Source organism: Ceratotherium simum, chromosome 17, assembly GCF_057802395.1.
Source record: "Ceratotherium simum simum isolate JZ-2026a chromosome 17, ASM5780239v1, whole genome shotgun sequence".
Classification (NCBI taxonomy): domain Eukaryota; kingdom Metazoa; phylum Chordata; class Mammalia; order Perissodactyla; family Rhinocerotidae; genus Ceratotherium; species Ceratotherium simum.
Window position 1 is genome coordinate 11,218,711 of NC_141916.1, and position 25,512 is coordinate 11,244,222.

The 25,512-nt window shown below is 55.3% G+C and overlaps 1 protein-coding gene across 1 annotated transcript; it reads left to right on the forward strand.

Annotated features, from left to right (window-relative positions):
• The first annotated feature begins 1,638 nt into the window (after positions 1 to 1,638).
• On the forward strand, positions 1,639 to 24,945 carry CTDSP2 (CTD small phosphatase 2). Its single transcript, XM_004429350.3, has 8 exons — positions 1,639 to 2,050; positions 15,429 to 15,577; positions 17,416 to 17,454; positions 17,884 to 17,985; positions 18,578 to 18,634; positions 20,656 to 20,748; positions 20,880 to 21,065; positions 21,268 to 24,945. Exons 1-8 carry the CDS (start codon positions 1,987 to 1,989, stop codon positions 21,391 to 21,393), a joined length of 816 nt encoding a protein of 271 aa, XP_004429407.1. The 5' UTR covers positions 1,639 to 1,986; the 3' UTR covers positions 21,394 to 24,945.
• The last annotated feature ends 567 nt before the right edge of the window (positions 24,946 to 25,512 follow it).

The following is a 25,512-nucleotide window of genomic DNA, read 5'->3' on the forward strand; positions in this document are numbered from 1 at the left end:
GAACTCCTCCCTTTGCCCTTCTGTTAATGAATTAGGATCTACACCAACTCAGTGTTTCAAGTTATGTAAGCATCATTCAGATCTTCTGTAACACTTACTTTCATTTTGGAAAAACAGCATTTCCATTAAAATGGTGTTATATAAAAAGGTTTTGTGTCTGTATGTGTAGGAACAGAAGGAGCAGGCAAGCATGAGCACTGTTAAGGCACACAGGCACGCACATCACCTCACCTGTCCTCATGGGGAGGGACCATGGGGAGCAGGTGTTGGATACTACCTGGCCAGTTCAGATGTGACCTACCTATCCCCTGACCCCCCGTGAGACCTGGTGCATGTTGGTCATTGGGAACTGCAGCAAGAATGCCATTAGCTGCCTCCACCCACTAGGGACCAGAGAAGTCTTCACCTTTCTGGAAGCCCCTTCCTGGGCCGGGTGAGTTCCATTGAATCATAGACGGTGAGGGTTGGAAGTAGCTCAGAAGTCACCCAGTGCAATTGCACTCTGCATCACTCTTGCCGGCCTTGAACAGCTCCCTTCCTCCCAAGGCAGCCACTCACTTGTGGACAGATGTAGCTGGAAAAGACCTGAAATTGAGCTGAAATTTGCCTTTCTGGAGCTCCCACTTCTTGGGAACAAACGTACATCCTTCACCTACAGCCTTGAGCAGGAGGCTCATGAGAGTCCAGGAGCCAGGGGAGGGTGCCTGGGGCCCAAGAGCAAGGAGGGAGCAGCAACAGTCCACAGAGCTGAAGCTCTTCCCTTAGAGACCTCTATCCATCTAAACTGAGCTGGGACTATGGGGGTAACGAAGTGGGCAGGGTTAGGGTGGAAGGAAGGGAAGAAGGGGGAAGCCCTGAATGGGAATAAGTGATTGGCTTTGAGCAAAGTCCTGCGCTTCATGTCTCATTTGAAGGATGGGGGTCAGATCGTCCGAAGGTCAGTTCCAGCTTCGATTCTCTCGAGTTCTGAGACCACCTACACACACATCCCTGTCGAGATTCGATGGTTGTACTGTTCTATATGAAACACTGGGTCTACGATTGGAAGCCCAAGCAGGAAGAAAACTGCCCTGCACCCTCCCATCCTGGCCCGACCTGGGTTAGGCTTCGCGGCTTGCCCTGGTTACCCGAAGGGCGGAACCAGTCCACCTTACCCGAGTAGAGTCTCAGAGACAGGAACCCCAGCACCGAGTAGGGAAACGTGAGCTTTGGAGTGTCCTTTTAAGTAGTTGGGAAGGGGGTGTGGCCGAGGAGACTGGGAGGCCGCAGCCGGGCTAGGGGGAGTGGCCCGGGGGCGTGGCCGCAGCGACTGGAATGTTGTTGGGTCCTCGCACCGCATAGTAAGAAGGGGCCACGCCCCCTTTTTCCGAGCGGGCCAATCGGAGCGCCGGAGCGGTTTCAAGTCTCCCCCGCCAGCCTGCCCGCCCGCCACCCCACCCCCCTCGGGGATTCGCTTTCTCTGTAACAAAATAGCAAAGCTCCGGATGTTCCGCAGCCCCGGGCGCTCACAGGTGGAGGGTCCCGGGGCCTAGGACGGTGCGCCGGAGCGGGAGGCGCCGGCAGGCCGTGGAGAGGCCGGGTCTAGAGCCGCGAGGCGCGCGGGGGTGGGCGCTGCAGCCGCGGGTTGTTTATCTGGAGTACGGAGGGGAGGGGGGAGCCTGGAAACCGCCCCGTGTCCCATTTCCTCCTCTTGTTTTCGCTCCGGATTCTCCATGTTGGACCCAAACTGAGGAGCCCGGAGCTGCCGCCGGGGGATCGGGGCCGGGGGCACCCGGGGGAGCCGCTGCCCGGGCCGCCCGCGCTCCGTACAGGGCGCCTCCCTTACCGGCCCAGGGAGGGAACGAGAGCAGGGATGTGAACGGCTGTGGGAGTCGGAGTCTCGGGAGCCGGAGCGGGCCCCCGCCCAGGCCCCCTAGCCCAGCCCAGCCCAGCCTGCGCGCCCGCCGGTCCTCCCGCCCAGCCAGCCCGGGCCCGCGGGATTGTTAGATGGAACACGGCTCCATCATCACCCAGGCGCGGAGGGAAGACGCCCTGGTGCTCACCAAGCAAGGTAGGGGCGGCAACTTCCCAAAACTTTGCGTCGCCCCCGAGCGGGGAGGGGGCTAGCAGAGCCCTGAACCCGAGTCCCGGCTCCTTGACCTCCCGGGGCTCAGAGCGGACGATGCCGACCGGACCCCCTAGTCCCTCCGCCCCCGCGTCCCGTTCCGCGCTCAGACCCCCGTGGGGGCTGCGCGGGGCCCTTGCTCCGGGCGCGCGAGGGGGAGGGGCGTCATCGCGCAGCTGTCAGCCCATCCTGCACCCCTTCCCCCCGGACAGAGAGACGGAGGGGTGGCGCTCGAAGCGCGAGTCCACCCGCGTCCGTCCCTTCCCGAGTTGGGGGGTGGGGTCGTCACTTTCCCGCACCGCGGCGCGCGGCTGCCCCAGGACCGCGGGGAGGGGGACAGAGGGGTCTCGAGCTGGAATGGAGCCGGGACTGGTGTCCAGCACTTCCCAGGGCCCCCCGGGCCCGCGGTCGCTCAGGCGGCGGGCAGTGACGGCGTCCAGCGGGACTTGGGACCAAGTTCACCGCCCGGAGGCGGGGGCGGCCGCGGTGGGGGAGGGGCCGAGCCCTGGCCGCCGGAGCTGGCGGCCCGCGGCCCTGCGCTGGGCCGGGACCGGACCTCGGCGGCGCGGGGCTCCCGCCGGGAAAGCCGCCCCCGCCGCTGTCGCCGAGCACACCGGCGCGACCCCCGGCGGGCTGGAGCCCCCTCCCGGCGCGGCCCCCGCGGCCCCGCGCGCACACAGCGCGTTTGTTTGGCCCGGGAGCCGTGTCCCTGGTTACATAATTCGCCGGATGGCAGCAGACCCGGCGTGTTCCTGAATCGCGCAGCGGAAAAGTGCGAGTTCTCCGTGGGCAGCGGCTCGGGGCCCCTGCCTGCCGAGGGTCAGGTGGACACCGAGGGGATCGCGGGCCCTCTCCGGGGTGGGTTTGGGGACGCGCGGGGGAGGCCGAGGCGGGGCCCGCGGGGGGCGCTCGCGGAGTTTGGTCCCGGTGGAGGCCCCGAAACTCTCCCCCTCCCCCACATTCCCTTTCGGGCCTTGAGGAATGAGGAATGAGTCTAAAATAGCGGAAAGAATTTCCGCGGGGAGTGAGGACCAGCGTCGATTTTTCTAAAGAACTTCCCGGACTGGGGCCACCGGGCTCTGAGCTGGGGAGAGCACGCTCTTGGGACCAGATTCAGAGCGTTCCGGCCCTTCCCCCGACCCCCCAGAACCGGGCATGAAGGGCCAGTGCTGCTGTTGAACTTACTGAAACCTAGAGCCTGGTGCGGGCCTAGCTGCGGGGCCTTGGTGTCGTCCCACATCCCCCTGTTTGGCAATGTTAGTCAGCAGATCACTTATTCTTGGGGTTCACGGTCCCAAGGAGCTCCCCCCACTTCCCTAGGGGCAAAGAAATTGGGCTGGGGGCAGTGTGTGCTTTAAGCGTGTCTGGCCCTTCATTCAGTAAGCCTGCTCTAAGGAGGGGTACAGCCTTGCCTGCCCAGATCCCAACTCCTTCAAAAACCTGATTCTCCGCTCTCCTGACTGCATCACTAACCAGGTGGTGACCTAGGCTGCACCGTCACCCCGGCTGCTCAGCTGTGCCAAGGGCTGAAGGGGGAGGCTTTCTGTGTTGATAACTTCACTCCTGACGCTAAACGCTCTGGTCCCATCCTCATCCCAAGAAAGGACCGAGAACTAGCAGGAGGTGAAGAAATTTGTATGGGAGGATTCCAGAGGGGGCAGTGTTGGTGAGAAAGGAGAACAACCCTGTGCTTCCCCACTCGGGTCCTCTCCTCCTGTAGGGGCTCAGGAGGGTGCCTTCTGGGTGAAGGGACCACCCCAGGAGGGAAGGAAAGCTGGTCTGCTTAAGGGGCATCTTACAAATCAGAGCTGGAAGTTGCATCCACCAGGGTGCATGGCGCGGAACAAAATAGATGACAGCAGAGAGCAAAGCAGCTGGCTTCCTAACAGTGTTCCGTTGCTGATGTTGGTTGGATCTTCTTGGAGTTTCGGTTTTCGTTTTCTTTTTTTGTGTGGTTTGTCCTTTAAACTTATTCCTGAAGGATCTGCATTTTCAAGCCAGCAGCCATGGGTCTGTCTCTCCCCCATGTAATTTGATTGCATTCCAGCGACGACATACTTTCTTCCTGCACTGCCTGGGCATCCAGCAACCAGCAAGCTAACTTTCCTGCATCTTTAAACAAATGCTGCATCTTAAAAAAAAAAAGTGGGGGGTGAGGAGCAGATGTTTTAATTAGCTCCTTTAGGAGTTCCTTGCCCTCTCCCCTCTCCGCAGTGTCCTGTCTCTAGGTCCTGCCTCCTTTTGGAAAAGGGGAAGGAGTGTGAGGCAGTTTATTAATAAGTAAATTTCTAGAAAGAAACAAATTGGTCCTAGTTCTGGTGGTTTTTGAGTGAAGTTGTTTACCATTGCAAGTTTTTTTCTCCTTTAGCATTCTGTTCTCGGAGCTTTAAGACTGGCTGGTTGTGTTGGTGACTCAAAAGTAATTAGAGTAGGGAAGTAGAACAAAGTTGCTGAAAGCATTGATGATAAAGGGACCCAAATTGGATCATCTTCCCAGACAGATGGGTGAGATGGCTTCCTGGTACAGCAAGGACGGGGTTGTGTGTAATATCAAGAGTAAAAAGAAAAGTTAACACCAGTCTGGCCAGAGAATGGCCAGTTCTTGCAGCGCCATCTGAGGGTGTTGCCCTGTTGTGGGAGGTGGTGCCTTGGGCTTTGGGGTTGGATGGGGGAGAGCCCAGGAAACAGGTCCACCCTGAAGCTCCCAGCGTGAAATGAGAGAGGAGGCAGCCTCTTCCAGAGCTCCCAGCCACCTAAGGGCCCTTTGGGGAAATCAAGGCCTTTTTTGATTGCTGGGAGACTTGATGCCCCTTCCTTCCAGGGAGAGGAGGAAGCTTTGGGTTGTCATCTCCCATGTGGAACTGAGCACGTTCTGGTAGCTGACCATCCCTAATAAGAATTAGGATGGTGGCAAGTTTTTCTGGCTCTTGCTTTCTCCCTGTAAGGGAGAAATTCTGCTTCATTCTCTCATGAAAAAGCCCACACACCTTTCACTATGGTTGTAGCTAGGCCCTTGACTTGAACAGCTTAGCAGGAGTCTTGTCGGTGCTTTCTTCCTTAGCTTGCGCTGTGTATGTCCCGGGGGGCGTGTTTATAGCCGACTCCTCCTGCCCCACGGGCTCCTCTCCCCTCCTGGCCCAGTCTGCGTTGTGGCCTCTGTGGCTGCGAGGCTCACCCCTGTGTCCCCTCTGGAGTTTCCCCCATCTAGGAGTGGGGTAGGAGCCTGTGTGGTGACTTAGGCTTGTGTTTGCTCCCTCCCCAAGGACGCCAAGGGATTGCTGCTAACTCAGCAACAAAGTTTGTAAAGGCCTGACCTCCTGAGGCTGGGAGTTTGCAGTTCTGCTGCTGAGTTGGACTTGCAGTTTTCAACTGAGCAGAACTTAGGAATTGCCTTGAAAAACTCTGGAGATGGCAGAGGTGGTGGTGTTCCTGTCTCCTGTCTCCCTTCTCAGCTATGGGGGTCTTAAAGAAATTGGGTGGTTGAGAGGTCCCATTTCATCCTCTCTGTGGGACCTTCCCAATCCTTTATCATAATGGACATTGTTAAAATGGTAACTACTGTAGAAGTCATATCTCTAGCTGAGGTGAATGATGCTCCCAGTCTCTCTATGGAGAATTAATTAATAGCGGTGTTCGTGACTCAGTATGGGAGAGAAAGATGATATGTAAATATATGCATATTTATATACAAATATATATTCCTTCCTCTCCCTCAACTTTCTTGCTGCTCTGTTTTGGGTAATTTGGAGTATTGTCTTTTATGCCCATCTTGGGAAGTTTAGTTCTTGGGGTGGGGGTGGGGAGGCAGGGGCAGCAGTTAAAGTGTTCATTGTTACTTCAAGGGATTGTTCCAGGAGCAGAATTGGTTGCTTCAGGCCTGGGTACAAATCCCTGCTTTCCCTATTCCCAAAGAGACCTGACAGATCACCTTAGTGTTCTGAGTGACTTATCTGTAAAATGGGAATGTTGATATCTACACTTCTCTGCTGCCTGGTGCAAGTAGGTAATTGATGAATGTTAATGGCCTTGCTTTTCACATGGCCAGACCACTCTGTTCCTCCTCCACTCCCCCAACGACACAGTGCGAACAGCACACAATCATGTGGGTTTTATTGTTAGACAGGTGGCCGGGGGTCAGAGGGGACTCTGATGTGGGGGCTTGGGCCTTCTGGAAGGATCAGCCTCCGAGGCTCACGCACCGCCTTGCTGCACAGCCTTCTTTGTGTGTGACTTGGGCTTGGGTTTTAGCTGCACTAATTCAAGTAGCACGTGCCTTGGGGCTTTTGCCGTCCTGCCTGGCGCCTGGGCATCTGGAGGGGGAGGAGGCCAGGGCACCATGCACCTCCTCCGAAGAGTCTCTGAAGTCTAAACCTTCGGAGCAGTTGCTCGGCCTCTCAGAAAGGGATATAACGAAGGCTTGAGACAACCGCGTGCTGCAGTCTCTTACCGTCTGCGTTTGCTTTGAGAGTTAATGAACCCAGTGAGATTCAGATTTCTTTTAGGGACTTCTAGTAACAAGGAGAGAAAAAAGACACTGGGGTTTTGAAGAGAAATAGATGTTCTTAAGCCATGTACCTGCTGCTGTGGTTTTGGGCTACAACACTGAGAAAGCACAAAAGCAGCGCTCTACTGCTTTTCATCCTGCCTCAGGCCGGCCAGCTTGGGAAGCACAGAAGTTACTCACTTGTCTTGGGGACGTGGGATTGGGTGTGGCCCTAACAGGATTCCCGCCCTCTCCTGAAATGGAGGAATAATTCAGCTGCGATGCAGATGATCTCATTAACGTGCAAATCTATGAAGGAACTAGTAGAAATCAAAGTGGAGAAGTTGCCTTAGAACTGGAAGCCTCTGGACCAGAGGCCACCAAGAACAGCGTTTCTTTGTCCGGCCAAGTGTCCAGTCTTCGGGTCTGAGGGCCTGTACCAGCGCTATTATTGCAGAGGGTCTTCCAGCCAGCACGCAGCCTCCCTCTAGGCAGGAGGTGCGCATGTCCTGTTTTATTTGTCAGCTATTCTAGGGGTTAGCCTTGAACCTGATCTCTGAGTGGACCTCCTGACATTGCTTTCCCTTCCAAGTACTCCTAGTCCTCCCCACAAATCAGGCTTGGCTGTTATTCTCTTTTTATTGTATACCTTCTTTTATCTCTTGACGTATGAATGGCTTTTGCATTCTGTAGAATTTGCTCTGTCCCACCCGCACTGTTCTCAGGGAACAAACGTGGCCTCAACCCCAGTGAGAGCCAGGCAGACTCGTGGGAAGGCTCAAATCGCATAACACAGGCCTGTGAAAACGCCCAGGCTGGAGGCTGGTGGATCCCAGCCCTTCTATTTCCATAGCAGAAAGGGGCTAGGGCCTCTCCTTCAGAGGAAAGAGACCCGCAGGAAGAGACAGCAGGCTTGGGTCTTTTGACTGGATGATAGGATAGAGTAAGTGCCCTTGAAAGGAGAAGCAGACCCTGGGGCCCAAGTCTACTGAGACCTGCAGACACTGAGCCAGTGAGATGTGGTGGGGGAGGGGCCCAGGGGACTCCGGATGAATCAGCCTCAGGTCCCGGAAGGGTTAGTCAAGGACCACTGGCAACCTTTAGACGTTGGCCCTCAGCCAGGGGCACAAATCAGAATCTCCTGGGATGCTTACTAAAAATACAGACCCCACCTGAGTCCTTCTGAACCTGAGCATGAGCAGGTGGGCCGGGCACGCGTGTGTTCCAAATGCCCCCTGTGATTCTGACAGGTGTCCCTGGAGAAGAGCCAGGTAAGCACAGCAGTGGCCCCAACTGCCTGTTTAGCCCCGAGCAGGAAGAGTGCCCTGGAGGGATCCAGTGTTGCTGTTTATTAAAGGTCCTCTGACTCCTAAAGGGGAGTCCTGAAGTTTGCTGAGTGTGAACGGACAGTGGCGATCACAGACAGTATTTATAGAGCACTGACCGTGGGCCAGGCACTGTTCCTAGCATTGTGTATCTAGTGTCTCACTTAATCCTCACACTGACCTGGTGAGGTAGGAATTGTCCCCACCTGGCAGGTAAGGAGACCTCTGCTGAGGGACTCAAAGCACCTTGTCCGGGGGAGCGTGGGCTCGGAGTCAAGCCTTCACCGTGACCCACACCGCCTCGCGTTTGCACTGTGCATCCCGCTCTTGAGAGTGCCTTTGAGTTCAAGCTTCAGGTGATCGGAAGCCACCTTGTAAGGGGCCATGGAGTGTAGGGGCCACGGACCTGTCTCGATTGACCTGCGAGGAAACTGACCCCCAGAGAAGTTGTACTTTAGTCAAGACCACAAAGCTTTTGAGAGGCTGACGTGGGGAAGAGCCAGCTTTCCCGACTTCTGGCTCAGTGCTCTCACAGGTGGACACACCCGGGCTGGTTGGCTGTCCCAGGTGAAGCCGAGGGGTGTGGAGGAGCAGGTGAGGTGTCCCGGGAGGTAGGACAGGCTTCTTGGCAGTCCTTCCCTGGCAGACTCCTTCCAGACCTTCTGCAGAGGCCAGCCATGAGAGGAAGGAAGGAAGGAACTGGTTGGCCAACCTTAATGAGCGTGAGTGTGTATGTATGTGTGAGACTGTGATTGGTTTTTGTGGCGTCCCGGAAAAAGCCATTTCCCAGGCCTGGCCCTGCTACTCCCTCTGTGTGACCTCTGGATGAAACCTCTGTGGTCTCCTTCAGTGTGAGCCGTGAGATGGAGACTGAGATAAAGGATGAGAGCGCCTTGTCCGTAAATACCAGCAGCTGACACTGGCTCAGCGTTCACTAGGGCCAGGACACACCCTGAGCGCCTTGTAGTTCTCATAGCTCTATGAAATAGGTAACGTTAGCCTTCCCATTTTACAGGTGCAGAAACTGAGGCCCAAGGCCACACGCTTGATGTGTGGCAGAGCAGGGTTCAAACTCAAGTCCGTGGCCTCTTGTATGACCACTCTGTTCTCTGGTCAGAGGAGAGACAGTTGAGGGTCCCTGGCCTTGGCCTGTGCCCTCGCTCCTCTTACTCCATCTCACTCTCGTGTGTCACCTAACGCGGGCTTCCATAGCTCAGGGGGAAGAGGCGCTGGATTCTCCATGGTCTTCCACCAAATCTAAGCATTCCAGGAATCGAGGCGAGAGCCGACGCAGGGGCTAAAGCAGCCACAAAGAGGGTGTTGGTGTCCTGCTTGGCAGGTTTCTCTCAGCCTGCTAGCCTCCCACCGGGGGCTGCTCAGCACCTCCTCAGGGGAGAGGGAGGCTTAAGGTGGGCAAGTGTGGTTTCTGGTCCCCACAATGCCGTCTCTGCCCTAGCTGGGGCTGCGTGGGGCCAGGCTCCTGATGAGGGTGGTGTCTCAGGTCTGTCCCTGCTGCCGCTCTGGGCTGTCAGACCACTTCCTGACATCCACCAGGAGCCCTCTGGCCTGGGGGCCTGGGGCTGAGGCTGAGTCTGCTGCTGACACTTCTTCTGGGAACCCCACCCCCACCCCAGCGTGTTTCTAAAGTATGTTAGGGGCCGGCCCCTTGGCTTAGCGGTTAAGTGCGCGCACTCCGCTACTGGTGGCCCGGGTTCGGATCCTGGGCGCGCACCTACGCACCGCTTCTCCGCCATGCTGAGGCCGCGTCCCACATACAGCAACTAGAAGGATGTACAGCTATGACATACAGCTATCTCCTGGGGCTTTGGGGGAGAAAAAATAAATAAAGTATGTTAGAGCTGCCCAGGAGGGGGTTTTGACAATATCTCTTTTAAAGGCTGATTCTGAAATTGATAGAGTATCTTGATCCTATTTTAGAAGTTGCCAGGAATCCCCTGCTCCCAAAGCCGAGTCCTTCTTAAGGGAAAGTCCCTGAAGTCAAGGTCCTATGTTGAGATCAGTGACCAGATTGCGGAAGGGGGCAGGGAAAAGGCAGGAGGCAAGGTAGTAAGTGACCTGTGATCCCCACCCCACAGGTGGCATTAAGGAGCCAGGACTGAAAGAAGTCCTCCTTTCTTAGAAAGAAGAGAGAGAGTGATGTAGGGAGCCCTCCTGCCCAGAGAGGGGGAACTAATGGAGACACGTGTGTAGGTAGGATGGCCCGGGTGCTGGCCACAGGCAGAGCACCGGTGTAGAACATGCTGTGTGAGCCAAAGTGTGGCTAAAACTACTTTTAAAAAGTCCATGCCAGCAGGTTCACAGCTGCTCTTTGGTACTTGGGAGGTAGCGCTGAGCTGGGTGAGGCCCTGCCCACCTTGTCACCCAAAGAGAACGGTGTCGGCAGTTGGGCATTGTGGAAACTGGTATACCATCCACGTTGTTTCTTGTCTTTTCTGTGTGGGGGATGTTTAGGCATCTCTCACCCTCTTGTCCCCCTGCCAACTCACCTGCTGGTCCAAGAGCCCTTCCGTCCACCTGGCACTTTAGGGCCAGTCCTTAGCCAAGGCACAGATGCCCCTTCCTGAGGCCCTGGGAGGACTCCTCTCCATGGGGAGCCCCAATCAGATGTGTCTTGGCTGCAGGGCCCAGGCAGCTGGCCAGCAAGGGCCGGAAATGCTCCAAATACTCTCCTTCCTCCAATAGCTAAGGGGAGGGAGGCCCCTCAGAGAGGCCATTTTATAGTGATAGCTGGACTAAATCCTTTGCTGGGGGGGGATGGGAGATGGTGTAGAAGGAAGTACTTTTGAGGGATAAACCAAGAAAGCATCCTTCTACGGCTTGTTAAAATCCAATAGCCTGAGAGCTTGCCTTCTGCCAAACCCCAGGCGGGTGTACGAGGGGTTCCTTTGCTGGGACACGAAGCTGTGTTGTTGGCAACGCTAATATCTGAATCTGACCTTCAGAAGAAGGTTAAAAATAGTGTTGTCCTGGCAAAGCCAGTCTTCGTCTATGTGTGTCTGTGTACAGATGCCTGTACATGCACAAGCTTCTTAAGAGGCAGAGACGAATAGTGTCCCCATCTGGTGCTTCGAGGGGGCAGTGGTGGTGGACACAGGGAGAGGGCATTGTTGATCTCGAGTGGAACAGCCTCACCTGCTCTCCTGTTATTTGCAGAATACCAGATGGGGAGTTTGCAAACTGGAAAACAACTTCTGTAGTGGATTTGGGAGAAGGTGTAGGGGATGTCTTGACTTTTTGGAACCTGTTCATGATCAGAGTTCCTCTGGCGCCTTTCTCTCATCTTTTCTTGAGCTTCAGCCACATGCTGGAGGTGAGGCTCCTGACCTCCTGTTGCTGGCCTCCTGGAATAAGGCCCACAGTGTTGCCAAGTAGTGGTCATCTCCCCTTAGATAATTAACTAAAACAAGCGCAGCATTCAGCTTTCGTTTGCACAGTGCATCTCTGTGCGAACAGTATGTTTGTTGATCCTTTCAGTCAGGAGTGAGGTCTTGCTGTTCTCCCAGTTAATGGATGAGGAAACTAAGGCTCAAGGAGGCTGTGTAGCTGAGTCAGTAACTGGCAGAGCCGTGCCCCAGCCCAGGTGAGCCTCAGAGATGGGAAACACCTCCCGTATCCTCCCCTTTGTACCCTGCCTCAGGAGGAAGCGGGGAGCTGGGGGCGGGGTTGCCTGGCTTCCTTGCTCTCGACCAGCTGCACACTGCCTTTTTAAGCCCAAGCTCCCCCGTTAGGTCTGCACTGGTCATCTTGACGTCCAGCCCCAAACCAGATGTTTAGAGCAGGGAGAGCAGATGTACGTCAGCAGCTGGGCAGGAGGGGAAGGCTGGGGGCCACAAAGCAGGTAGCCCATGGAGGAGGAAGGAGTGCGAGTGACCAGTTATGGGCTTCATGGCGCCCACTGGAATCCTGCCCTCCCTCATGGGGAAACTTTGCCATGAAATGCCCACAGGCCTGCAAATCCTCCTGTGCCCGGTGTTCCTCTCCTGGGGAGGGGGCCAGTGCCCTTACCCATCACACACAGGGGTGGGGGGGAGGGGTGCCTGCACCTGGCTGTCAGGGACACAATGCTGAGCGCTGGCTGAAAGGAACCCTTTGAAAGGCTCTTTGACACCAGTTTCAGATCCCACTCTGGTGTGTGTTCTCCCTCACCCTTAAACCCACTGAACAAAGCGGGTCTTGGACCAAAGCTCCTGGCTCCAGCTTCTCCCCGTCTCCCATTGTCCTCTTGATCTTCCAGAGGTAGCTGCTGGTCAGAGCAGGTTCAGGGCTGGGGTGGGAGTACAGCGAGTCCTGGAGTGGAGTTCCAGGGCCTCGTACTGTTTTGCCCCTTGCACCTTTCATGGGCTGTGCAAGAGGACAGCAAAGAAGAGAGGCCAGACCCCAAACTGATCCTTGACCAGCCCAGCCTAGACAGGAGTAGAGCAGACGTTCTAAGAGACCTAGAGAGTGCCCACAACCTCCCAGTTGTTGTAGGAGGGGACGCACACGATGCCCCTGAGCTCTTGGGGCCCCCAGGGGGCAGTGGTTAAGAGCCCTGGCTGTGGGTTCAGGCAGATCTGGGTTCAGATCCTGGCTCTGCTGTGATACTACCTGTGTAATCTCCAGCTGGTTAGTTAATCTCTCTGTGCTTCAGTTTCCCTTCTGTAAAATGGGGTATTAGTGCCTACAAACGGGTTTGTAGTGAGAATTAAATGAAGTGATGTCAAGTCTTAACACAGGCCTGGCACATCATTGGTGCTCAGTCAACGCCACTGAGGCCCAGAAGGACTAAGTGGCTTGCCTCAGGTGCACAGCTCCTTCAGAGCCCACCTCCTCCTCACATAAAGGAGTCCTTTCTGTTTCTGTCTCTTCTGGGCTGTTGTAAACCAGTGAAGCCTTCACAGGTCTTGGCTCTAGAAGTGATAGAGGCTGTGGATGCCCCCAGAGTCATTCGCTCAGCCAGCCAAGGTTCCTGAGCAGCTGCTCTGCAGAAGGCTGGAGGCTGATGAATGTCCCTGGCTGAGGCCCCGTCAGGAGGCAGCCATGTTGAGGGGAGGCTGAAGAGGCCCTGATAGATTCTCAGGGGCAGTGTTTGTAAAGATAAGGACAGACAGCCAGGAGAAGGATTGAGAGAAGTGGGGCCCCAGCAGGGGAGGGGGTCGTGAGGGACATCTGCAGTATTGACCTTGCTGTTGTGGGTCTGGGGTACGCTCCCCAGGCACCGCTGCTCTGTGCTCTGCTTTGAGCGCCTGCCCCCAAGGTCAGGGCGTTTGTGGTCTCTGAGGCCCAGGGGCTGCCTGGTCACATTGTGTTTTTGAGAAGACCCTCATCCCCTGCAGAGTCCAAACCAAGCTGAGGAGGCCCCTCCCGCCCCGGTCTGAGGCTGAAGTGCTTCTGCTTATTGGGCCTCCCGTGGTGGCCCCAGCGAGGCCTCTCCGTGGCCCCAGCCAGCTGCCCCTTTCACCTCCCTGCCTCTCAGGATTACTCAGCCTTCACAGCGTCTGTCACTAAGATGCTGAGTGCGTTCTTGACGGCCTCTCTTCAGGAAAGGCTCGGGCTGTGTGGCCTTTTAAGAAAGGCTCGGTGCCCGGGTTAAGCCTCTGATTGTGGTTCTGCGTGAAGAAACCATAAACCAAGGAAAAGCGGTGGTTCAGCTTTGGTCTTGGGCTTTGTGTCAGCGACTGCTTGAGTCCCTGGGCTTGGAGTTGAATGTGAGCCATACAGGCAGGTGGAGAAGCCGTCCTTCCCGTCCAATTTCTGCCTGGATTTTTAAGAGTAGGAACAAGTCCAAGGAGCCTCTCATCCCACTGTCTGTAGGTGCTCGGCTCTGCTCGAAACTTTGTCTCCTTGATGCAGGGGCCTTGGGGGAGGTCCCCAGCGCAGCCTCTTTCTTCACAACAAAATCCCTAGTGCCTGGAAATCTTGGTCCTTCCACCGGGGCCAAGAGCTGGAGAGTGAAATCCAGGTTTTTAGGCTAATCGCTGGGGAGACCTGGTCATTTTCTAAAAGGTTCCTAATGGCCTAGCAGTGTCAAGAGATCTAGCCTAACTCAGGGAGGGAAGGGAGAGAGAGCTCTGGCCCCACCAACCGGGGCGCCCGCTGCACCTGCAGGCAGCCCTCGGCCTCTCTGGGAGTTAGAGCTGGTTGTCCTGGGGCCGTGCTGACGGCAACTTGACTGCTCCTCAGCGGCCATCTCCTCACCCTTGGTCCTGGGGGATAGTTTGGTTTTCTCTCCTCCTCTCCAGGGCACGGGCAGCCCAGTAACTGGATGTTAAATGGCTCTCCCATCACCACTTCTGAAAGGGCCACTACGGTGGGTGGTGCTCTGAGGACTGAGACTGGGTGGCCCCCAGCACATTGCCTGCCCCTTCCCTCCCGAAAGGGAACAGCACCGTGAAACTTGTCCTAGAGCCACGTTCTGTTTGCCTTTTTTCCCCACAGACAGAGGCACTTGCAGTGTTTATTAAAGTGGAATGGGTGGGTTTAATCCAGGGCCCATCTCCCCCCAGGCCTCGGGGAGGAGACCTGTGGCTGAGGACCATTCTGGCAGTGGTTGTGCGGCGCCACCTCCTGGCCACAGTTCCCATCTGGTCTTCTTCCTCTTGCTCAACATTTGCCAGAACAGTTCATCTAAAAGCAAAAGGAACTTGAGGAAGAGATTCTGAAGTCTGTTTCTGGTCGACCCTATGATGCTCGTAGCTTTCTGTATCAGCGTGGCCTTCCTGGGGCAGCCTGGCCAGGCCTTGGTGTCTCTGAAGCCTGAGTCGTCAAGGCCGGACTAAGCAGCTGTGCTCTAGAAGCAGGGTCATCTGCCTAGCACCCATGCTGGATGTGTGTCTCGCGGGGTTACTCTGCATGTGGTTTACGATCCATCGGGCCAGGCCTCCCATCTTTGAGGGGAGGGAGTGTTAAGGAAAGTGCTTGGAGTGTGGGAAGGAGACAAGGGTGCAAAGCAAGAGCACAACGTCTTCCCCGGGGCCGCGGCTATTCTGTTTTCTCCTCTGGGCTCAGTTCTGCCGCCACTGACCCAGCATCCAGGCAGGCTGGCCCTGAGCAGAGCTGCAGTGCCGCCGCCGCCCCCCCCCCCGCCCCCCCCCTTGAAGGCGCAGGTGGCTCTTGTCTAGGATGGGCCATCTTCTGGGAACTGGTGTCAGGGAGGATTTTTGTTTTTGTGAGTTAATTTTGAGGGTCCCTTCAGTGTGTGCTGCTCCCTGAGTGGCAGGACACCTGCCTTCTGTACCTCGTCCATCTTTGAGTGCCCCTTCTCCGCCATGGATGAAGAGCAGATCCCCTGCAGCTCATTTCCTACACAGACAGTGGGGATTCCTGCTGCTGTGTCTGCTTTAGAGAGAAGGCGTTGGAATAAACATGGACGCTTCACTGTTGACTGTATTTGGTTGTTCGCCAAGTGCGTGCTAGGTGCCCTGGTGGAGCTTCCAGACTAGAAGGATACCGGCCCTGGGGGACGTGTGCCCAGAGACGCCCTGGAGCTAACACCTCGTCACTCCCTCCGCTCTAGGCCTGGTCTCCAAGTCCTCTCCTAAGAAGCCTCGTGGACGGAACATCTTCAAGGCCCTTTTCTGCTGTTTTCGTGCCCAGCATGTTGGCCAGTCAAGCTCCTCCACTGAGCTCTCTGCGTACAAGGAGGAAGCCAATACCATTGCCAAGGTAGCTGGGTTAGGGTGGCGTGATGCCTGCAAGGAGCGGACTGCTGCTGGGGGCCCCGCAACCATGGCAAGTGGGCAAGGATGCTTTGCCTGAGGTCGCAGAGATCTCTGGCTCAGCGGAGGCCCTTCCTCTGTGCTTCCCATGGTGGGCCGTCTTCTTTCTTTTGCTTCCCATTTGCGAGGTGGGCCATCCAGATGTCCCTGTGGTTTCTGGGGGCCCCTGCAGTCCAGATCCTTCCAGGTTCCAGGAAGTGTGTAAGGCACTTTGCATATATTGTCTCATGTGATCCACATAGCAGCCCTGCGAGGAGATTCCCAGGATTCCCAGTTACAGCCGTGGAAACCGAGACCCAGAAAGTTTACATAGCCCCTGAAGAGCAATGGTTAATAAGTGGTGGTGTCAGAGTTCCAGCTCAGGTCTTTCTGGCTGTAAACCCTGTGTTTGTTGTTGTTTACTATGCAAAGCTACCTTCCAAGCTACATGACTTTTGGGGAACCAGGGAACTGAAATTCTACCAGACTGCTGATAACCTCTTCCAGCACTCACCTGTGCCTGTGAGAGGTGTTTGGAAACGTGTGGGTGTCTTTGATCCTCACAGTGACCAGAAGACTTGTATGGTGTTTCAAGGGTGGGGACAGCCCAGCCCAAAAATCCTCCTGCCCCCCAATGCCATTGGTACTTCTTTCCGAAACACCAAGGTCTGGCTGTCCTTCCTCTCTGAAAACCAGGCCAAAGACATGTCCATCAATGAAAAACCATTTCAGCATCCAATAGGGGAATAAAGTACAACATGATGGTGTTACTGAGCGATTCATTTTTACAACGAGTTCACAATAACATGGAAAAGTATTGAATTGCAACATTAAATCAGAAAGCAGAGTGCGAAATTATATATAATGGAAAAAAAGACTGCTAAAACAAACTTGAAGGAAATACACTAAAATGCATTTTCTTTTTTTAAATTTAAAAATGCAAAAACAGGGGCCAGCCTGGTGGCGTAGTGGTTAAGTTCTGCTTCAGTGGCCCAGGGTTTGCGGGTTCAGATCCTGGACGCAGACCAACGCACTGCCTGTCAGGCCATGCTGTGGTGGCGTCCCATGTAAAGTAGAGGAAGATGGGCACGGATGTTAGCCCAGGGCCAATCTTCCTCAGCAAAAAGAGGAGGATTGGTAACGGATGTTAGCTCAGGGCTGATCTACCTCACAAAAAAAGCAAAAACATTTTTTTCTAAGTGCTAGGATTTTAATTTTTCTTCAGGGTTTCCGTTAAGAACACTTAACTACTTTTCACAGCCATAATATTTTTATTATTAGCAAAAGGCAGGGGAAGCCTTTCTGATCTCTGCACTCCACCTGCCCTCACGTTTCAGGCCCCACAGTGTGGGTGCACGTTGGCTCATCTAATGTTTTGTAGGGGCTCAGGGCCCCCACGTATCCCCCCAAGGAGGGCAAAGAAAACACCCGTTCTCAAGGAGAAGCCCAAGTTCCAGGACTAAGAGGTACACCACGTGGTGAGGAGTTTGATTGTGGTTCTGCCTCTACGTCCCTGCATCCGCTGCTTGAGTTCCTGGTCCTCGGTGTCCAGCTGAGAGGCAGTGGCAGCGAGAGCAGGGGCACTGTCTTCTCCATCCATCATCAGCCTAATGTGGAAAGGAAGCTCTGGCCTTTCCCCTTTCCTGCCTGGCCCTTAAGTCACTTTTGTCATGTCAGGACCCTCCAGGGGGCTGGGGTCTTAGGGAGAAAATTACCCTCCAGGCCTGAGGCGGAGCAGTGGCCTCTAGATAGGTTGGGTTGGGGAAGGTGCGGCGGGTCGGCTCACTATCTCCTCCTCTTCCACAGTCGGATCTGCTCCAGTGTCTCCAGTACCAGTTTTATCAGGTATGTTTATCTGACGGGGTACGTGCTCAGAAGCCCAAGACCCTGTGATCCCTGCTAACCCTGTGGGGTGATGCCCCCCTTTCCTGGCTGGCCATCTCCCTGCCCTGAGAAGCCATTTGTTCCACATATTTGCTGAGGGCCCGCTATGTGCAGGGCATTCGATTCTGGGGGGACAGCTGATGTCCCTCCCACAGCAGCCCTGGCCTCCATCTCCATGTCCATATCACTTCGTAGGCCCAGAGGGAGGCTGAGGCCAAGGAGCCAACTCAGTCTCTTCTTTCTCTCTCTCAGCCTTCAAGCGGCGCCTCTCCTGGGTTGCACTTGGGGGTCTTCTGTCTCCCTGAGGAGCCCAGCTCTTCCCGGAGTTCTGCTGGGGGAGTGTTGGGGCTTTCTTGGTGGCAGATCTCAGCAGCCTGGCTCTGGTTTTAGATCCCGGGGACCTGCCTGCTCCCAGAGGTGACAGAGGAGGATCAAGGAAGGATCTGCGTGGTCATTGACCTGGATGAGACCCTTGTGCATAGCTCCTTTAAGGTAACCTGACATCAGGAGGCTTTCCCCCACCTGTCTCTGGCTGTCTTGTGAGCCTGACGACAGGTGCTATGAGGTGGCCTCAAGCTGATGATAGGAGAGTGATCAGAAGGAGAAGGAGAGCCTCCAGCGTTTTGGCCACACTGGCGTCACAATATCCGGAGGCCGCCCTGAAGAAGGTTGAGTAGGACCCCCTGCTCCCCCAGTCACTGCCAGCAGGCTGCATCTGCCTGCAGTCCTGTGGCACAGAGAGCCGCCGGGACTGTGCCCTGGGCGGGCCTAACGGGGTTGAGTCAGCCCTGCAGCCTGTTCCTCTCCTCTTTATCAGGATGTTTGTTGACTCCAGAAGGCCCTGGAACTCGCTCAGCTCAGGTAGAATCGGGGGGGGGGGGGGTGCGTAGGGAACAGCAGTAGGAGATGTCACACTCAAGGCACTGTGGTGAGAACCGCTTAGTGGGATGGTAGGAGGAGCTTCCTGGAGTCGCTGAGATCCCGCCCAGGGGCCTTGGCAGTGGCTGTGGCAGGGACTGGGGTGCAGTGGGGCTTCTTGTCTCCTTCCCACCAAGGTGACCTTGTTACCTTTCCTGCCTTCCAGCCCATCAACAACGCCGACTTCATAGTGCCTGTGGAGATCGAGGGGACCACCCACCAGGTGAGCCACCTGCCAGGCCGCACCCAGCCCGGGCCCTCCGCCCCCTCAGGGCTGGTGTTCCGTCAGTGATCCCTTCCTGTACCTCCAGTCTCTCTTCTTTCATTGGCACCTTTCACAGTCAAGGCTTTCTCATCTTAAAAAAAACATTTGGCTTCTGTCTCGCTTCTAGCTGCCACCTTTTATCTCTGTGCAGCCAAGCTGTTTAAATTAAATAGTATTACTTACTAACAGCTGTCATTGCCTGATCACCCCCCCATGTGGTCAGCGCTGTTACATGATTTGTTACACTTTCTTTAATTCTGAATAGTTGGTGTCTCTTCCTTTTGTAGGCAAGGAAACCAGTACTAGCTGTTTTCTCTCCTCCCTGTGCCCCCAACTCCGTCTAGCTAGGGAATTTCTTTCTCTTCAGCCCAGGCATCTCCTCTGGGAGGCTTTCTCCAGCTCCCCTCCCTTGGGGTCCCTGCACTGCATTCTGCCCCAGTAAATGCTCGGTGCATATCTGTCAAAGGGCACTTGACTCTCAGTAAGATCAGGCTGTGGCCCTGCATAACCTGCTCAGTCCAGGGTTCAAGGGCGTGTGGTGTTGATAGTGAAAATCCATTTACTCAAAACATTTGGCCAGCAGGCCTCCAGCTGGCCCAGGAGTCCAGGACCGTCAGGAACAATGCCCTGGTAGCCCAGATGGCTTGTTTGCGTGGCCTGGTCAAATGGAAGAGTTCCTTGCAGGGAAGGGGTTTGAGGCTTCCACAGGCGGTCGTCGCTATCCCTTGTCCGTTGAAGCTTTCTTCACCGACACCACCCCCTCCCAACTGAGGGGCCCTGCCAGGCCCAGTGCCAGCCCCTGCTGGGAACCAGGCTTGGCCCTTGGACTGCCTGGCCTCTGCCCAACAGCACTGTACAGTCTGGTTGAGGGTATAGAGATGTACAAAACCCACAGGGAAAGACGAAGGCATGTTTCTGAACAGGCAAATACACAGTGTAAACTCCTGGTTAACCAGAAGAGGCGTGAATAATGACAAAGGGATGAGACTCAGATGGGGGGCTACCTACAGAAGGTGAGTTTCCAGCAAAGAGTGGTGAGGAGATGCCAAGCTTGATGAATACCCAGGAACTTGTTGCAGGTTGAAGAAATGGCAAACTGAAAGGGAGCCGAATTGTGGCTGCCTAGAGCAGAGCCAGGAGGGGTTTGTGACTGGTGGCCAGTTCAGGCCACCTCCGGGGGGGAGAGTCTTGGCAGGCATGTGCTTGTTTAGCAGGGAGTGACATGGATAAAAAGAGCTTTGAAGGAATGGTTCCAGTAGCACCTGTGTAGGCTGGACAAGAGAGAAAGAGCCTGGAGGCAGGGAAGTAATAGAAGACAGACCCGTGAGGGACATGCAGCCAATGAACCTTGTAGGCCAAAACATGCAAGATCGTGAAAGGTGGACATGAGGGTTAGGGGCAGCAGGCAGGGATGAGGACACGATGGGTGGGGGTTCTGGAGCAAGACACTGTAGCATGTCTCAACTGCTGTCCTCTAGGGGGAAAGGAGTCACTTCTCCTTGGTGCATTTCAGAGAGGCTGTGTGAGGGCACGACCTTGCCTGATGGTGACCTGGACAAACTGTCCTGCCAGAGCCAAGGACAGGACACTCCCATAGAGGCTGTGGCTGGATTCAAGTAATCCAGGATAGGCTGTTTCCATCTGTGAGGCCTATTCTTGATTACTTGTTTCTGGAGGCAGCTGATGGTTCACCGCCCAAAGCAGATGGCTCCTGGGACATGAGTGTATGCGTTTCTTCCTGAGCTGGGTCGAGGTTGGGACCACTGAGCCAGCAGAAGCCTCATGAGAAGGGGATGCTAGTGCCCTGGTCTGTGGGAGAAGGCTTCCAGCCAGGTGGTCCCAGAGGCTCAGGTGCGGGCGTCTGGACAGAGTAAGGTCTGAATGTACTTGCTGCTCTGTGTACGTGGTGACCGTGACCAGTGCTGCGATGCTTCACTCTCCCAAGGATGCCTTCGACAAGCCTTTCTGCTTTCCCTCAGGTGTATGTGCTCAAGAGGCCTTACGTGGATGAGTTCCTGCGACGAATGGGGGAACTCTTTGAATGTGTTCTCTTCACTGCCAGCCTGGCCAAGGTACCTGGGGACAGGAGGGGAGCAAAGAACTGGGAGCAGGTATGGCTGCCACAGGGGTGGTCCAGCAACTCCTTGCTGGTCCACAGGATGCCAGGACTGCCTCCAAACAAAAGCTCCTTCTCTTCTCCCAGTATGCCGACCCCGTGACGGATCTGTTGGACAGGTGTGGGGTGTTCCGGGCCCGCCTGTTCCGTGAGTCCTGTGTGTTCCACCAGGGCTGCTACGTGAAGGACCTCAGCCGCCTGGGAAGGGACCTGAGGAAAACCCTCATTCTGGACAACTCGCCTGCTTCCTACATCTTCCACCCGGAGAATGCAGTGAGTGGTCCCGACATGCCCACACTGCAGGGCATGGGAGTCCCCACCCCTCGAGGGCGAGGGAGTGGGCGGTGGAACCGTGGGCGTTACCAGAGGTGGAGCCAGCCAGCCTCCGGGGGCTCTGGGACAAGGAGGCTCTGGGCCTTCCCTGGGGGGAAGAACTGGCGGTCGGGAGATTTATGCCACCTTTTCCCTGCCCCAGGTGCCCGTGCAGTCTTGGTTTGATGACATGGCAGACACTGAGTTGCTGAACCTGATCCCAATCTTTGAGGAGTTGAGCGGAGCAGAGGATGTCTACACCAGCCTCGGGCAGCTGCGGGCCCCTTAGCCTCCCCTGCTCCCAAGCAACAGCCATCCCAGTCGGGGACTTTCCTACACTGTGCCTTCACGATCAGCCTGACGGAGTGGAAGCTGGAGCATCTCACTCAGTGGGGCCTGGAAATAGAAGTGACTGGAAAGAGCTTTAGGACAGGTTAGATGCCGAGTGGCCAATACCAGACCAATGATACCCAGAGCGGCCTGCTCCTTGAGTTGGGTTCCCAAGATTGCGTGTGTGTGTGTGTCCTGCCTTGAACTGTGGCCCTGGGATATAAGTGTTTCAGGACAGGGGAGAAACTGAAAGATCGAGACTCTCCCCAAGTTAGTCTGTTTCCTCTCCAGTCACCCTGAAAGCCCCTGAGCTCTTTGGGATTAAGACTGTTGAAGGCTCCGTTGCCAAACCCATGGCCTTCCCTCAGTGTTGTGAGGCTTATGCCAAGGAGAAAGGAAGGGTCAGAGGCTACCTTTGGGTGCCTCAGGCACACACCTTTCTGAAACCTTTTTCCAGCCACCTGCTGCAGACAGAAAGACGACATTTCTGGAAGATGAAAGCTTGTTTCCAGAACCGGCAGCCCCAGTGGCCATCAAGTTCTGTGGCCCAAGGGCTGCTCTTGCCTCCAGCAGAGTGCCTGGCATGAGCTCCTTCTATGTCTCCCCAAGGCTTGGACGCTCGGCCTGCCTTCCTCACCACCTAGCCATAGTCTTGAACCTGTGGGGAAGGAGGTCTTCTCCCTGCCCTGGAAGAGAAACTGATTTCCGTTCTTTTGACTCTGTTTTAAAATTCTCTTTCTAAACTGGGAGTGTTGGGCCTGTTTTGTTTCTGACAAAGCTGCCGTCCTGGGCCTGAGATGAATGTGGGAGGCTCTGGGGGTACAGGGAAGAGGAAAGCCCCAAATGTCTGTGTCCCCTTGGCTTGTAGATCAGCTGAGCTCAGGACCGTGTCCCTAAGTCTGCTCTTCAGGGATTCTCTGCTGGTGCTGGTGCCAGGACGTTTGGTCCACAGCCCGGGAAGGGCGCTCCGTGCCACCCCTCCTGTTTCTTGGGCAGGGCCTGCTTCGTGTCTTCCCCCAGGGCCTGGCCTGTGCAGAGCACTGTCTGCTCCAGCCCTCATCCTGCCTGCCTGTCACTTTTCCTCTCCAGGGCCTCAGAGGCGCTCCTGCTTCTTCTGGGCTGAGGGGAATGGGTGTTCTCGTCATCAGTTTGCCAGCCTAACGCACATTCCTCCCGCCCCTGCTCACAGGTGGAGTGAGCCCTCCACACCTGCGCTCTGCGTGGCTCCTGCTGTCCGAGTTTCTCAATAGTGATGCTTTAAAAAATAGTCACAAAACAGAAGTTTCCCCAGGATGGAAAACAAAAGGGGAAGTGCTGCTGTAATTGGGAGCACAAAGGGCCCCCCGAAAGGGAGCCCCACCTCAGCATCACTGCCTTAGCCTTGGCCTCCCTGGGGCTGCATGGGGTTTTCTCCTCTCTACCCTGCCCCTCTGGAGGGAGGGACTTCCTGTCCCCATCTCTGTTTTCCTTGGGGGCAGGTGTCACAAATCATTTGTAAATTGCTTCAGGTGCGAGGACTCAGGACTCATCCCCATTATCTTTCAGCGTCCCCAGTTTTGAGAAAACCAGGGGGGAGCAGCAGCTCGGTGTTCTGAGTGGCAGCTGGCTGACGAGCACTTTCTCTAGCATTATGATGCCACCTCCCCTCCTTGTCCCAAGGTTGGAAGGCCTGGTCTTTCCCTTTGGTGTCACAGAAGTGGAACAGAGTCCCCAGGGCCCATGTGGTCATTTCCCACAGCGTCATTCCTTGGTGCCCACAGGGTCCTGCTGCAGGTAGGGGAGGAGGGCTCAGTGCCAGCCAAGAACACCGTCTCCTGAAGGAAAGTGGGAGCTGCCCTAGGCCTCTTTCCTCCTATTTCCGGAGGGGCCTCTCTCCCAAGCCCGACCCTAGGGCTTAGCCCCTGGGCCAAATCTTCTGCCGTCTAGGCCCAGCCAAGCTTTTCTGACTGACTAAGCAATAAGGCTCGAAGCTGATCCAGTTCCTAGGACCCTTTCTCTCTTCCTTTGGGTCATGTTTTTCCAGGTGAAGGAAGAGCCTGTGCCACCCCCTTTTCTATCAGGCTTGTCTAAATGCTCCGAGCGTGATTCGTGACCAGAGCTCAGATAGCTTGGTGACCGTGTCCCTGCTGCTTCTGCGTGAAGCCCTGCACCACAGGCCTCGTTCCCGGCAGAACCCTACCCTGCCCACCTGCAGTTCCTCAACAGAAATGCCATATTCCCACTTCCCCTCTCCTCCCTTCCCCAGAGAAGCAACTCGGCCAAATAAATCTAAACACGGAGTCCGTCCATGTGGACCAGAGCCAGTTGAAGTCATTATTTGCTGGTGGTTTCGAGTTTCACAGTGTGTTAGGAGCAAGGGATGATTGCAAAACTCGCTCCCTGGAGGAATCAGGCCAGACTCAATTTTGGAGGAAGGCAAGATTGGGAGAGAGCCAGTTCATCCCAGGATCTGTTCTAGGGCTTCCCACCAGTCTTTACCGTTTAAGACTGGTCTTCCGGAGGCAACAGACCACCAGGCCTGGTCAGCCCCAGTTCAAGCCATGCCAGGAATCTGCCCACCTGCCAGGTTCAGTTCTTTAAGGTGCCTCTTCAGGGACACAGTGTGTCTCTCTGATTGGGCTTCTAAATCAAAAGCCTGATGTTCGTGTCCCTCTCATAGGGGGAGCTGTGGACACAGGACCAGTGTGGAAAGGGCCGGGTAAGAGTTTCTGCTCTGCACATTGTAGAGGGGACGCTCGGCAGGCCCACGGGTCCCGTACAATAGAGAGGTTGAGTGAATTGGCCTTCAGTTAATCTGGAACCTTCTATTGAGTTCCCTCCTGCCTCCCAAAGATTTTGACCATTTTGTAAGTCTATAAACTCACCTCTCTTAGTAGTGGCCCAGAAGCTTCTTTGTGCTAAAAGCATGAGAAGTTTAAAGGCAGTCATTCCCTGGGAAATGGATCCCATTTTATTCTGCTGCCCCACCCTGTTCCCGAGGCCTCGTTCAGTAGGGCCGCCCCCTGGCAAGGCTGTCCTGCCTCCCGTGCCCAGCCAGGCTGCGTGTCTGTGCAAGGTAAGCCTCTTCCCCTTCAGGTCTTCAGTTGGTTATTTACCACTGTTGTCCCTCGGTCACTTTTTGTAAAATGGGGGTTTAGTTTTGTCTTTTTTTTTTTTAAACGCTGGTAAATCTTTGCATTAAGCAGAGGAGGGAAGGCAGAGGTCTGGCCTGGCCTGCCCCTGGAGCAGACCCTCCTCTGGGCCCAGGAGCCGCTTTGCTGGAGTTATCCCCAGGTGGACGCGTTCACGTCGTGCCACTTTCCCCTTCACAATACCATTTGGAGGGTGGGGATCTGCTTCCCACTGTGACTGGGCTATGGGATTCTGACTACCTTGCTTACAGATTCATGGTTTGATAAATTTGTTGTATTCAAAAACTTGAAATGTAGGACGCCATTACGTGTCTGTTTATATTTTTGGAATATTTGTATTACTTACAATTAACTAATAAAAATGGGTTTAAAAAACCTGATCCAGGAATGGGAGCTGCCTTCTGACCCTGCTGTTCATTCGGGCACTTACTGGGCACACCCTTCATCCCTCACAACCCCTGTCCTGACGAAGCCTGAGCACCCAGGCTGCGCAGGCCGTTGCCTCCGGCTGGGAGACCAGCTGTAGACTCAGCACACAGGCTTCTGCTCAAGGTCATAGAAGTCGGGCTACATTAGCTCTTCCCTGGCCCCCGTTTGGACCCAACTCCATTGCCATCCAGGTGCTTAATAAACTTATGGTTGGTGTCCTATTGACTTCTGGAGATGAACCCGAACCCCCAAGGGACTTGGAGTCTTTATGCTGTGCCCTGTCCTGATTCTCCCAAACCAGGAGCCCTGAGTGCAGAGCCCAGCATGGTTCCTGACACATAGTAGGCCCTCAAATATTGACTGGACTGATGTATGACCCCAGGGAGCAAAACAGAATGACCTAATGACATGCTCCTGACATCTCTGCTAGACTTCCCCTCTGAGAAGTACCCAGAAGCTTCTCAGGGAGGGCTTGCCAGCCTGGACATCCCAGGTGCTCAGTGGGTAGCGCCAGCCCC